Below are 14,276 nucleotides of genomic sequence, written 5' to 3' on the forward strand. Positions count from 1 at the left end.
TAAACTGCAACAGGGGAGGGTCAGACTGGACATGAGGGAAAAATGTTTCCCAGCAAGAGTGGTCAGAGAGTGGAATAGGCTGCCCAGGGAGGGGTGGAGTCCCCATCCCTGGGTGTGTTTAAGGGCCGTTTGGATGAGCTGTGGGGGGATGTGGGGTAGGGGAGAACTTTGTAGAGTCGGGCTGAGGGTTGGACTCGATGAACCCGAGGGGCTTTTCCAACCTGAAGGATTCTGGGATTCTGTGATCTGATCTTTGGTTGATCTGCCCCTAACGCTCCCAGCCTCGCTGTGGCACGCCGGGACGGGAGGGGGGTGGATGCCGCGGGGAAGACGCCGGGACCCCCTTTGCCCTCTGCTCCAGGAGATGGCAGCTGCTGTGGGTTCGGGGGGGCTGGTGAAAGGGACCCCCCCAGTCCATCCCACAGCGTAGTGGGGTCCCCCCAGCCCCATAGCTCTGCTCGCCAGCGCTTCCCCTTCCCTCTGGGGGCCATCACCTCCCCAAAACCCGCAGCCCAGCTGGCTCCCCCAGCGGGGCCGAGGTCCGGCAGCCCCGCTCCTCGCCGCCCGCCCCCACCCGCCTGCAACAGCCAGCGCAGCAATTTAATTTTTTTTTTTAATTTTTTTTTTTGTTGTTTTGGGGGGCTTGTTTGGTTCACGCTCGGCTGGTCCTGCCATTCTTTGCCATCCCTCCCATGACGTGCAGGTGTGTCTGGGAACCCTCTGGCCGCCGGGTCCTAATTAGTGGCATAAAGTGTGACCCCCCGCCGGGCTTTTGACCGGCTCTGCCGGGCTGGGACAGGCCGGTGGGTTTGACAGCGCGGCACAAAGTGACACATGGCACAATGGGCAGGTTGCGGAGGGGGAAAACGGTCACTTAGGGATTGTCGGAAAAATCCCAGCGTGGCCCCGGGGGGCTGCCGTGCTCCTCACCCGGCGCAGGATGAGGCCGTTGGGTGATGCCAACGTCCTGCCGTGCCCAGGGGATGGGTCAGCGCCGCGGGGACGGGCAGGATTTTGAGCTCAGAGTCGCCGTTGGAGACGGATTCACGCCACAGCCTGGCATTTTGGTTAAAAACTAGGTGAAACGGTGAATGGCATCCCTGAGAGGCGGGGGGATGGATGCAGGATCCATCCAGCCCGGTCCAGAGCAGCCCACGGCCTTGTGCTCAGCACACCCAGACCCCTCTGCCCCGCGGGGTGCCCGCTGCCCATCACCGTGGGGTGCTGCCTGTGGGGCAGCTGGGGGACCCCCGGGGTGGCTCAGGACCAGCTCTGGACCTACGTCTGAGCCAGAGGGGACAAAGTTTGGGGGATTTGGGGGCTATTTCTCAGTCCTGTTTCCTATCTCTGCTCCAGCTCGGTTTCCCTCCAGCGTGGGGCTGAAGGGGGGGGGGGTGTGTGTTGAACCCTGGGTATGTAATTTGGGGTGGGGGATGCACAGACCCCCCCCGGGTGATGAACGGGGCTGAGCATCACTCGCCGCATGCCCCATCTGACAAATTTATCCAAAATCAGCCTCGATCGCTTCCATGGCGGGGGGGTAACACCCTTGGTGGTTTTTTTTTTCCAGGATGGGGCCGGGGCTGCGCCCAGCCCCTCGCCACAGTCCTGGGACCCCTAGTTCTGGGGGGGGGGGAGTGGGCAGCGAGTGCCCCCACACGCACACTTTAGAGCAGAGCCCTAAGGCGAGGGGGTCGGGGCGAGCGATGGGCAGGGGGCTGGGGAGGGCAGGGCGGGTGAAGGGCAGCAATTAGTGACGGGTGTAGTTGGGTCGGGTCCCCTTTTGTCACCAGGGGCCCTGTGTCCCCCCCCCCAGCCGGCCGCCGCGGTGGTTAGTAGTGCGTGAGCGTCAGGGCTAACGGAGATTGCATCTGACAGGAGCTGTGAATTTGGGGCTGGGGGTGTGGAAAGGGCAGGTTGAAAGACTTTTCTTTTCTTTTGGTCCCTCTCCCCGTTCCCCCCCACCCTTCCCGCTCCCCAGTTGTACCCCCCGGCAGCCCCCCCGGCTGCCGCAGCCCACCCACCCTGCTGCTCCTCCCCCCGGCTCGTTCATAACAGCTCAACATCTTAATTATCTGAATTAGTGCTTTCCGGTAGCAGGGGTTCCCCCTCCTCTGCCCCAGCCCCCCCCCACCTCCTCCTCCTCCTCCTCGCTCCCCCCAGCCTCACGCCCCTTTGCTGGGCTGTCCCTCGGCGTTACTGTCGTGATTTCCTTCTCTATCACGATAGAGCCCTTTGTGCCGCGGGGGCTGGAGCGACGGCGGGTTCAGGGGAGGCTCCGGCTTTGCCGTGGCGGGTGTGGGACAGGCAGGGGCTGGGGGGGTGAAGCCCCGGGGTTCCCCCATTTGGGAAGTTTCAGGTTCCTTTGTAGAAAATGGAATATTTTGCAGCAAAATCCCTTTGCGTGGGATTGATTTTGTCATAGAGCCGACGCCAAAGCGTTGCTGGCTGGCGAGGCGAAGCCCCTTGGAGTTTTGTAGCAGGTTTTTCAGTGGAAACGGCGAAAAACGGGGAAATCGCAGAGCAATGTTTTTTATCACCCCCCTGTTTGTTTTTCCAGGCCCTAAGCCTGGCTGTCCGTCCGTCCAGCTGCTGGAGACCCAGTCTCCAAAAGCCTTTTCTCACTGGGGAGGTGGCCGAACACTGGGCCAGGCTGTTGGGGCCCCCCCTCCATCTCTGGGAGATCTTCAGACCCCCCGGATGGGGGTGGCCGCAGATGACCCCACTTGGGCTTGGCCCAGAAGATCTCCGGAGGTCCCCAACCCACCTCCACTGGGTGGTCGCCAGTGGCGTCGGGGGGGACGGTGCAGGGCTTGGGGTACATTTGTGCCTCTGCCCTGGGGATGGGGGTGGTGGCCCAGCCCCAAAGACATGTCGGGGATGGGGGGGGAAGGGGAGGGGGGGCAGCAGCTCTTCTGCAGAGGGGCTGGTGTGGTGGGGAGGAGCGGGAGGGAAGGGCGGCGCTGAGGGCTGGCGCTGCCAGGGGCCCCCTGCCAGCAGGGGATGGGGGCTTCCTGCCTCAGTTTCCCCCTGAGGAAATGAGAGGAACGGGGCTTGGCTCCCCGAGAGGTGGTGGGGGGGGGGATTGGGGGGGGGTTCTGTAAGGGGGGGGTGGGTGCACGGACGGATGGACAGATGGATGGATGGATAGAACGATGGACGGATGGACAGATGGATAGAACGATGGATGGACGGATGGATGGATGGATGGATGATGGATGGAGGGATGGACAGGCAGATGGATGGGAGGATGGAGGGATGGATGATGGATTGAGGGATGGATGGATGGATGGATAGAACAATGGACAGATGGATGGACCGGAGGACAGAGGGATGGAGGGATGGATGATGGATGGACAGATGGATAGAATGATGGACGGATGGATGGACGGGTGGATGGACAGATGGATGGACAGGTGGATGGATGGATGAAGGGATGGATAGATGGACAGGTGGACAGCTGGACAGATGGATGGACAGAAGGGCAGAGAGCTTGGCTGATGATCCAGTGTCACAGCCGCAGGGCACCAAGCGGTGCTGCCAGAGGCTCCAAAGCCCTCAGTGGGAGGAGACAACGTGGTGCAGTGGGGGGGAAGCCAGGAGGGTCCTGAGGGGGCCAGCAGCCGTCGGGGCTGGGCTGGGGACCACCGTGCTGGAGGGAGAGGGACCAGCCCCGTGGCCCTGTCCCATGTGGGTGGCTCCCCAACAGCTGGAACTGTGGAGGAGACGCGGGGAGGGAAGAAAAGAGCCCAACAAAACCCGCAGGGTAAAGGGGAGCGGGCGAGGCGGCGGCGGCGGTTATTTGTTGGAAGGAGAAATAAAAGGCAGAATGGTCACTTTGGAAAGAAAGGAGACAAAAGGGAGGGAGGTTGGCGGCGGAGGGCCGGCTCCTGGCGTGCCAGCCCCCCAGGCTGCTGAATGGGCAGGAACTGGGTGTAACTGGGTAACGGGGAGAAGGGTAATTGCAAAAATGGCAGGAATTACCCGCACTGCCGGTGAGGGAAGGGGGACGCTGGGGGCCTGGTTGTGCCGTGGGGGTGACCCCGGCATGGCATATGGCCAGTGAGGGGGCAACGGGACCTGTCCCCCAAAAAAATGAAGTTGCCGGGGGCTGATCTGGCCGGCGTCGCCAGGAGGGTGACAGAGATGCTGCGGCGTGGGGACCTGCATCCCGCGGACGTGGTGTGGACCACCCATCCCTGTGGTTGGCTTGGGGGGAGGCCGGTGAGCTCGCCAGCTGGCCCAGTCCCTCCAATCCGATTAGGATCATGAGTCAATCAGAGAACCTGGTGTGAGAAGAGAGGGCAGAGGGATGAAAGGGCCCGGCGGGGTCAGAGGGGCCAGGCCCTGCCATGGCAGGCGTTACGGTGTTGGACACATTGGTGAAATGATCGAGGGGCCGGATCCGTGCCCCAGCACCTGCACCCCCTGCTCCCCATCCTCGGCCCCCCCCCCCAGCCTCGGGGGCTTGTACAGGGCTTCATCGAAGCCATATCTCAATGCCTGGGTTCAGTTTTGGGCCCCTCACTCCAAAAAGGCCATTGAATGACTCGAGCGTGTCCAGAGAAGGGCAACGGGGCTGGTGCAGGGTCTGGAGCACAGGTCTGATGGGGAGCGGCTGAGGGAACTGGGGGGGTTTAGTGTGGAGAAGAGGAGGCTGAGGGGAGACCTCCTGGCCCTCTGCAACTGCCTGAAAGGAGGGTGCAGAGAGGGGGGATGAGTCTCTTGAGCCAAGGAACCAGCGGCAGGCCAAGAGGGAATGGCCTCAAGCTGCGCCAGGGCCGGGTCAGACTGGCTCTTAGGAAGGATTTCTTTGCAGAAGGGGTTGTTGGGCGTTGGAATGGGCTGCCCAGGGCAGGGGGGGAGTCCCCATCCCTGGAGGGGTTGAAGAGTCGGGTTGAGCCAGCGCTGAGGGATCTGGTGGAGTTGGGAACGGTCAGGGTGAGGTTCATGGTTGGGCTGGAGGAGCTTCAAGGGCTTTTCCAACCTCCATGATTCTGGGATCCCCACTTTTTCATCCTTGTGTTCAGTGTCTCCGGTGTCTCCCTGCCCCGCCATTACCCCCAGGGTTGTCTTTGGAGAAATCGCACCCCCCAGCACCCTCATTTCCTCACCCGTGCGAGGTCTCCCCCTGAATTGAGGGGTCCCAAGCCAGCACCTCATGGTGGCGCCGCTCAGCACCCCCCAGCCTGACTGCTCAGCCCTAACCCAGGCAGTGGTGCAAAACAGTGTCCCCCACCTCCCGTGCGGGGACAAGGGAGGTACCAGCGTCTCCCTGGGCAAGGGGGGGTCCCGCAGTGGGAGAAGGTGGGGGGTGATGGCCCATTTTTGGGTGAAAACCACCCCTTCTGCACTGCCCACGGCCCCCTCTCCGCCTGGGCAGGATGTGGCTCTTGCGACATCTTAGTATGGTTTTTTCCACAAAAAGGTGGGGTTTTTTTTAAAAGAAAAATATCGGTGTTATGAAAAAATGTGCTGGGAGAGGGAAAATACTGACTTGCAGAAAGTGTCTCAGTTTGCTGGTGGGGGCAGGTGCTGCCTTCAAACGTCCTTTCTGCGTGTTTTTTTCTATTTAAATGTTTTATATAAACTGAAATGTGATTGATTATGCGATTAATTTAGTAAAAGCGACTTCTACCGGGTGGATGTGCTGGGCTGCCACTTGCTGGGATGAGGAGTGGCAGAGCAGGAGTGGATGGTGCTGGGCTGGGGCCCCCCCCACCGCTGTCACGGTTTGGGGGGGCCCCCTGGGAGCCCCCCCAGTCCTGGGGGCTGACGGTGTGTCCTTCCCCCCCCGCCCCTCCCCAGCCTACAGGACGGTGTGTGGTGTGAACGGGCCGCTGGTGGTGCTGGACAATGTGAAGGTAGGAGCCCGTCTGCTGGTGGGTGACGAGGGGACGCCCCCCTCCCCCCAAACGGTGTCACCCCCCCGGGGCTGTGCAGGGACAATCGTGCTGCAGTGGGGGAGCGTGTCCCCTGTCCCCAGGGCTGTCCCTTCTCCTCTGTCCCCTGTCCCCTATTCCCTGTCCCCTGTCCCCTGCCAGCTCCATGGTGGCAGCAGGCCACGGCCCGTGTGTGGGCCTGCACATGCGTGTGAGCGTGTGTGTGCGTGTGTGCACGGGCTTGGGGACACGCGGGAGCGCGGCTGTGTGTGTGCTCTGCCTGGTGTCCATGTCCCCCTGCACCTGGGCACCTGCTGTCCCCTGTCCCTTGTCCCCTGTGCCCCAACCTGAGCTCCAGCTCCTGTCCCCTGTCACCTGTCCCTTGTCCCCTGTGTCCCTGCCTGAACTGTCCCCCTGTCCCTTGTCCCCTGTCCCCTGTGCCCCTGCCTGAGCTCTGTCCCCTGTACCCCGTGTCCCTGCCTGAGCTGTCCCCTGTCCCCTTACCCCATGTCCCTGCCTGAGCTGTCCCCTGTCCCTTGTCCCCTGTGTCCCTGCCTGAGCTCCAGCTCCTGTCCCCTGTGCCCTGTCCCCTGTGCTCCTGCCTGAGCTGTCCGCTGTCCCCTGTCCCTTGTCCCCACATCCCCCCCCACACTCAGCTCCATCCAGGAGCCCAATCAAAGCGAGGCCACAGCACGAACCCCAGCTCAGCCCATCGCCCCAGCCCTGGGTGGCACCTTGGTGCCACCCTGCCTGTCCCCAGCCCGGCGCAGGGGCTGCCTTCACTTGGGTGGGCGCCGGCCACCTCGACATCCCTGCGTGGCCTGGCCAGCCGGGACCCTCCGAGGGCTTTTGTTGGCCGGTGGCTCGTTTCTATGGCCCCTTTCACACCCGGCCCGGCAGGATGGAAATTAATAAGCTCAATTTAAGAGCCAGACCGTGGCGGGTGTTTCCTTCACTTTGTTGTCCTTTATGCAAAGGTCTTTATAGAAAGAATTAAAGTCCAAAGTTCACAGTGTTGGAGCCAGCCCGGGTGGCTGGGAGCGAGGAGGAGGAGGAGGCGGCAGAGAACACGGGGTGTGCTGGGCAGGCAGCGTGGCTCGGGGAGCAAACCCCCACATTGTCCCCAAGCCAAGGGGCTGCAGAAAAGTCCCCTCCATCCACCCCGAGGCTCCTGGCTGGGGGGCAGGGGGGGGCGGGGAGGTCGGTGGGTGCCCCTGGGGGGGTTGGACTGCAGCCTTTGCCCCCCCCGGGTGCTGGGTCCTGCTTGCCCATGGGAGGTGAAGGCAGTGTGATCCCCGATATTGAACCTTTCACAGCTCAGGGGGGGGATTATGGGGGGATCTGGTGACTCCCTGAGGTCTCAAGTGGTGCTGCTCTGTCCCGTGGGGGCTGGAAAATGGGGGGGGGGGTCCCCTCAAGGGATGTCACCAGCTCCTGGCGGGGTTTATACGGGTCTGCGGATGCTCGGAGATGCTGTTTTATGGAGGGTCTGGTAGGAAAAGGGGCTGGGTTTGTTGGTTGGCAGGTTCTGGGGAGCCCGGGAGGGCTGAGAGCACCGCTGGGGGAAGGGGGGGGCACCCTGCAGCATTGGGGAAACTGAGGCACGGAGCAGTGCCACAGCCTGGGGCTGGCAGTGCAGGAAGGGTGGGCAGGCAGGGGTGGTCTGGGAGGGTGAGGAGTGGGGGAAGAGGAGTGTGTGTGTCCCCCCCACATCTCACCCTGAGCCTTGTGTGTCCCCCCCCCCCGCCCAGTTTGCCCAGTATGCCGAGATCGTGAACTTCAAGCTGCCCAACGGCACCAGCCGCAGCGGGCAGGTCCTGGAGGTGATGGGCTCCAAAGCCATCGTCCAGGTGAGCCCGGCGGGGCTGGGGGGGGACACAGTGGGGGGACACGGGGGGGTCTGGGGCTCTGTGCTGGGGCTCTGCATGAGAGCGGCTGGACCCTCTTGCCATCACCCCCCAGTCTGCGGGGCTGGCAGCGGCTTTTGGGTTCCCGGAGCCCCCAAAATCGAGACCACCAAGCAGTTTGGGGCTGTCCTGACCCTGGGGGTCCCCCCGCCTCCATTAGCCCACCCAGGGCTGGGGGTGGCCACGCCGCCAGCCCAGCCGGGTTCGGGCTGGTGAAGCGCCAAACCTCACTCCTCTAATGCCACCCAGACCTCTGCAGCGCCCTTTTAATCCTATTAGGGAGTCAGCCTGAGGAGGAAATAAATAAAAATAAGGGGAAAAATTAAAAAAAAAGGCGGTTTTTTTTTTTGCAGAAGCAGCGCTGTCGGGGGGGGCTGAGCTGTGCCCATCTGCAGGCACCCGGGTGCTGCGGCCATCCCCGCCCCAACCCTCGCACCTGCTGGGTGCTCCCGGGGCGGGGGGGCCACCCGGCTCTAATTAAAGCAGCGATCCGGAGGTTAACGAACACAAACGGTGTCAAATATTATACGGCTCAAAATGCCCTTGGTCGCCCTGGCCGAGACCCTTCTGCCGGGCTCGTTGTGTTAACGAGAACACGGGGCCCCCCCCTCCCCTGGCTGCACACCCCTCCCCTCCCTCCCCAAGCCAAGCCCCTCAAAAAGGATTTTTCTTAACCCCGGGGTCTCTCCCTCTCTTTTATCGCTTCTCCCTGATGAGTTTTTCAGGTGGTCACAGACCCCTGGCTGCCCCCCAGCCTCCCCTCCCCGAGCCCTCCGCGCCCACTAATCCGGGCTAATTGCCCCCCTCCCGGGGCCTCTTGCCCCCACAGGTGTTCGAAGGAACATCTGGGATCGACGCCAAGAAGACCTCCTGCGAGTTTACGGGGGACATCCTCCGCACCCCCGTTTCCGAGGACATGCTGGGTAAGCCCAGCCCGCCGCTGAGCCCCGACGCAGCTCGGTGCACGGCTGGTGGGGTAACCCCAGCGCAGGCAGCTGCGGGGGGAGGGGGGCACAGGCAGTTTCGGGGGTTTTGGGGTCTTGGGGTTCAGCTCTGCTGCTCCACACCCCTGGGTGTTGCTCTGCCATCCCGGGAGAGTCACATCCAGTGTGAGGAGAGGGGGCTAAAACGTCCCCGTGGGCCCAGTCTGCCCAGTTATGCCAGAAGAAGAAGCTTGGCTTAGACTGGGACATTATTTCCCCAGGTGAAAGCGGGTGAACTTCATCCCGTGGCACCCTCATTCCCTTGACCTTGGGAGAGCTGGGGGCTGCCCAGCACCTTCCCCCTCCATGCTGACCCCCAAGACGTGGCTGGGCGTGAGGACACCCCAAGGGACCGGCCCCCCCTGTCCCCATGGGGACCCCCCCCCCCCTCCAGGGCAGCGCTGGGTGCTGCGGACCCCCGTCACCCTGAGCAGCCTCCCCTGGGACCCTCCAAGTCCATCCCAGGGCCCTTTTCCTGCTCCCCCAAGCTCCTTTAAGGCCTCCTGAGGGTCCTGCATCCCCCCCCGGGGGGCTCGTGGCTGGTGACACGGGTGGCTCGTGGTCCCGGTGCGGGGGCTGACGCACAGACTCGCTGCCCGCTCTGTCTCCTGCCTTCTCCTTGCCGGCAGCGTGACCCCGGCCACGGCGCTGCCTGCAAAGGGCAGCGGGAAAGGGCAGCAGAGTTGGGGGGGGACACACACACGGGGGGGGCAGGCGTCGAGCGCAGTGACAGCCGGACAGGTGACACCCCCCGCCACCATTCCCCTTCCCCACGTCCCCCCCCGGGTGCGCAGAGTCCATCCCCGCTGCTCCCCCAGCCTCAATGCTCGAGGGAGTTTGGGGGGGCTTCCCCTTGTTCCCCCACTGGGCTGGGGTGTCCCGTCCCCCCCCCCCCAGGTGCCCCTTCCCTCCCCTCTGTGCCGAATGAAGCGGCTACGAGCCGTGGGTGCCCGGCGAGCCCAAGGTTACTGACCTTTCATGCTCCGCGCTCCCCGCGCCGTCAGCTTGATCCGCTCTGACACCGCCGATGCTCCCCCAGCCCCGGGGGGGGCCGCGACAACGTCCCACGGGGTGACAGCGGCACACGGTGGGGGGTGCTGGGGTCGGGGGTGGGGGGTGTAGAAGGGGGCATTGCCGCGATCGATGCCACGACTCGGAGCTGGTCGATGAGGCTGAGTGTGAAGGGTGATGCTGCGGCTCTGCGGGGGCCTTGTACCGCCCCCCCCCGGGCTGTATGGGGGGGGTGGGGGTGTCTTGGTGTCACCCCATCTGCACAGGAGCTGGGGACCCCAACGGGGAGGATGGGGGGGGATAGCTTGGATGGCACGAGGATGTCTCTGGGGTCCCGCCCCATGGGTGCAGCGTCACCTTTGGGTGACACGCTCCCTGCCCGCTCCACCCGCGGGACACCCCCCCCTGGCATGGGGGGGGCCGTGGGACGCAGCCCCCCCCAGTCTGGGGGGTCCCCCGAGTGCCAAGTCCTCCCCCATAGGCACCCAGCGCTGGTACCCACCTCCTGGGATGTCCCGTGGCACCCATGGGTGCTCTCCTATTCCCCGGGTTCCCCACGGTGGGGTGGGGGGGGGCAGGATGGCCCCCGGGTGCCCCCCCACGTCACAGCGGGGGCTCGCAGCAGAACCCCAGCAAGTGCTGCTGCCTGTCCCTGTGCCTGTTTCCAGGATGGAAACCCTGCGCCGTGGCCTGCTGGCGGGGTGCTGCACTAGCCTGGCTTTGCCCTCTCTGGCTACCGGGTTCAGGCAGGGGACCAGCAGCTTTTTTTTTTTTTTCCTCGCAGGTCGAGTCTTCAACGGCTCCGCCAAACCCATCGACAGCGGCCCCGCCGTGATGGCCGAGGATTTCTTGGACATTAACGGTGACCATGAGGCGTTGCTTTGCCGGCTCCTTTTTCCCACCCGCGGGGGTGATGCCGGAGGGTCTCGGGGGGACCCTTTGGGGTACCCCGGGAGGGGGGTCGGGGTGTGGGGGTACTGCCGGGGGAGCCCATCGCACCCCAGGGCTGGCGCTGGGTGGCTGCGCTGGTGCAAGACCGCGCTTCCTCCTTTCCCTCCTCATTTTTAGCACCAACCGGGGCGATCCCTCCGTTTTGGGGTGCCCCCCCCAGGCATCTCATTTCCCCTCCCCACTCCAGGCCAACCCATCAACCCCCACAGCCGCATCTACCCCGAGGAGATGATCCAAACCGGGATCTCGCCCATTGATGTGATGAACAGCATCGCCCGGGGCCAGAAGATCCCCATTTTCTCCGCTGCTGGTCTCCCCCATAACGAGGTGGGTCCCCACGAAGCAGGGGGGGGGGGTGGGCGAGCCCCTGGAGGAAGAGGAGGAGGATGGAGGAGGCAGCGCGGGGGGGAGTTGGGAAGGTTGGAGCCCATCTCCTGCGTCTTTCCTCCCTTCTGCTCGCTGGGATGGGTCAGACCCACTTTTTGGGGTGGTTGTTGAGCGCCCCAACCGCCCCCCCCCACATCACCCCCCCGTGCTGGGCTGGTGCACACTGCAGAATGGAAGCTCCCGGCCCCTCGTGCCTCAGTTTCCCCACCCGAGGGGGAAAACAAACGCTGCTGCGCCCAGGAGGGGGGTGTGAAGCGATCCGGGCTGATGTGGGGTGCCTGAGCCTGGGGGGCGGGGGGGCCACAGACCACCCCATGGCCCCCCCGGGCACAGACAGTGATGGGATGGGATGGAAAACCAGCCCTGAGAGACTGGGAGCGACAGAGGAGGGCGACCACAGGCCACGGCACGACGGGCGCTGGGCCATGGCGAGTTGCCGCGGCTACCTGGGGGTGGGGGGGACCCCACCGCCCCCCAACCCGCGGGGCTGGGTGTGCTGCTCTCTGCTTGGCCCCCCCCCAAGATCTTTTCTCCACCCTCCTGCCCCCCGTGGCTGCAGATTGCGGCGCAGATTTGCCGCCAGGCCGGGCTGGTGAAGAAATCCAAGGACGTGGTGGACTACCACGAGGACAACTTCGCCATCGTCTTCGCTGCCATGGGGGTGAGTCCCCCCACCTGGGACAGGAGGGCCCGGCCGAGCCCCCTCCTTCCCCCCTGGGCCCCCACCTGCCTCAGTTTCCCCATCGGTGAGGCCGCTTCGCGCCCGCTGACCAGGCCCTGCTCCCACCCGGGCAGGTCAACATGGAGACAGCTCGTTTCTTCAAGTCGGACTTTGAGGAGAACGGCTCCATGGAGAATGTCTGCCTCTTCCTCAACCTGGCCAATGACCCCACGTGAGGCAGCCCGGGGCTCTGCCATGACATGCAGATCTCCTTCTTCTCCTTCTCCGTCTCCTTCTCCGTCTCCTTCTCCATCTCCATCTCCTCTTCCTTCTCCATCTCCTCCTCCCTCTCCTTCTTCTTTCCCTTTCCATCTCTATCTCCATCTTCTTATCCTCCTCCTTCTCCTCCTTTCTCCTTCTCCTCCTTTCTCCTTCTCCTCCTTCTCCACCTTTCTCCTCTCTCCCTCTCCTCCTTCTCCACCTTTCTCCTCTCTCCCTCTCTCCCTCTTTCTCCTCCTCCTCCATCACCCAGTCCCAGCTCAGGGGTGCCTGCTCAGAGAGCCGGGGTCCCCGGGGGGTGCCTGGTCACCCCTGCCCACAGCTGCAGGGAGCCCGTGCGGCTCTGCGGGGGCAGGGGGGGGCACTGGGATTCAGGGGTGCCCACCCTGTTCCCCCGCAGGATTGAGCGGATCATAACCCCCCGCCTGGCCCTGACCACCGCCGAGTTCCTCGCCTACCAGTGCGAGAAGCACGTGCTGGTGATCCTGACGGACATGAGCTCCTACGCCGAGGCCCTGCGGGAGGTCAGCGCCTGGCCCCCACCTCTGCCCCACTCCCCCGGGGGGTGGGCGCTGCCCTGCTGGGGTGCACCCGGGGTGCCTGGGATAGTTGGGGTGTTCAGGATGCCTGGGGGTGCTCAGGGTACTTGGGGTCCTGGGGGTGCTCAGGGTGCCCAGGACACCTGGGGTGCTCAGGGTGCTGGGGGTGCTCAGGGTGCCCAGGATGCCTGAGGTGACCGGGGTCCCTGGGGTGTTTGGGGTGCTCAGGGTGCCAGGGGTCCTGGGGGTGCTTAGAGTGCCCAGAATGCCTGGGGTGCTTGGGATGTTTGGGGTCCTGGGGGTGCTCAGGGTGCTCAGGGTACTTGGGGTGCTGGGGGTACTCATGGTACTTGGGGTGCTCGAGTCCCCCCAGCACCCGCACCAGCCCCCCCCCATCCCGCAGGTATCCGCAGCCCGGGAGGAGGTTCCTGGCCGCCGCGGCTTCCCGGGCTACATGTACACGGACCTGGCCACCATCTACGAGCGAGCCGGGCGCGTGGAGGGCAGGAACGGCTCCATCACGCAGATCCCCATCCTCACCATGCCCAACGACGGTCAGCACCCCCCGGGGGGACACGGCGGGGGGTCCCCGCAGGGTGGCCACCGCTGAGCCCCCACCGGGAAACCACCGCGCCGCCGCAAAACGCCAAATTGTTTTGTTTTAACGAGTTTTGGGGGAGCTGGTGGGGTTAGAGAAGCTTGCTGGGATGCTTTCGGGTTATTTTTTCCCCAGAATCATCCCTCTTCCCCCCCCGCAGCTGGAGCAGAGCACTGGGTTTCAGCCCAATGATGTGGTTGGGGGGGATTAAACTTGGGGGGCATGGGGGGGTGGGAGGCAGTTTTCTGCCTGGCGATGGGGGGAACCGGCTCTTGCTCACAACCTCAGGCCGGTGCAGCTTCCTGGGGGCTCCAGTCCCCCCACCCCGGCCACATCCCCTGCCCGGCCAAGCAGCTAGACGCATTTTTGGGGTTCACCCCCCCTTTTTTTTCCCCCCAGACATCACCCACCCCATCCCCGACCTGACGGGTTTCATCACTGAGGGGCAGATTTATGTTGACCGGCAGCTCCACAACAGGCAGGTCCGTCCCCGCGCCCCTCTGGGGCTGGAAACCCCCCCGAGAGCACTGGGATGGGGGTGCCAAGGGCAGGGGGGCGAAGTTTGGTGTGGGGGTTCCCTCTCACCCTGCAGATTTATCCCCCCATCAACGTGCTGCCCTCCCTCTCCCGCCTGATGAAGTCGGCCATCGGGGAGGGCATGACCAGGAAGGACCACGGCGACGTCTCCAACCAGCTGGTAAAAGATGAGGATTTTGGGGTGAAAGGGGCGGGAAACGGGATTATTTGTCCCTTCAGAGCCTTCCTCCCCCTTCTTGGGGCTGAGCCTTTGGTGCTCTTGGACCTGAGAGCTTATTTCAGGCTCCTCCGTGAGGTGAGGGGTGGGATGCTTTATGCTGGGGGGGGCTGCAAAGCCCCAAAGCAGGGCCGTAGCGTGATTTTTTTTTTTTTTTCCCTGAGCAGCATAAATTCTTCTCTAAAATATAATTCTGTCTAACTGTGGATGCTGCAGAGACCCAAACACTTTGAAAAGCGTCCCCGCAGCCCCCGCTCGGGGTGTCCCCAAGGGGGACCTGATGTTTCTCAAAGCTGGGTAGGGGGGAACCTCCGCTGCTCCCCC

The 14,276-nt window shown here is 63.9% G+C and overlaps 1 protein-coding gene across 1 annotated transcript in view; it reads left to right on the plus strand.

Annotated features, from left to right (window-relative positions):
* ATP6V1B1 (ATPase H+ transporting V1 subunit B1) overlaps positions 1-14,276 on the plus strand; it is a 47,262-nt gene that overhangs the window by 32,392 nt on the left and 594 nt on the right. The window contains exons 5-15 of the mRNA XM_074824917.1: positions 5,809-5,864; positions 7,634-7,732; positions 8,619-8,712; positions 10,568-10,645; positions 10,922-11,061; positions 11,681-11,782; positions 11,917-12,014; positions 12,462-12,585; positions 13,004-13,154; positions 13,598-13,680; positions 13,791-13,895. Coding sequence (XP_074681018.1) covers positions 5,809-5,864; positions 7,634-7,732; positions 8,619-8,712; positions 10,568-10,645; positions 10,922-11,061; positions 11,681-11,782; positions 11,917-12,014; positions 12,462-12,585; positions 13,004-13,154; positions 13,598-13,680; positions 13,791-13,895 — 1,130 coding nt within the window. The remainder of the gene's footprint in view (positions 1-5,808; positions 5,865-7,633; positions 7,733-8,618; positions 8,713-10,567; positions 10,646-10,921; positions 11,062-11,680; positions 11,783-11,916; positions 12,015-12,461; positions 12,586-13,003; positions 13,155-13,597; positions 13,681-13,790; positions 13,896-14,276) is intronic.

This window comes from Strix aluco, chromosome 4 (assembly GCF_031877795.1).
Source record: "Strix aluco isolate bStrAlu1 chromosome 4, bStrAlu1.hap1, whole genome shotgun sequence".
Lineage (NCBI taxonomy): Eukaryota > Metazoa > Chordata > Aves > Strigiformes > Strigidae > Strix > Strix aluco.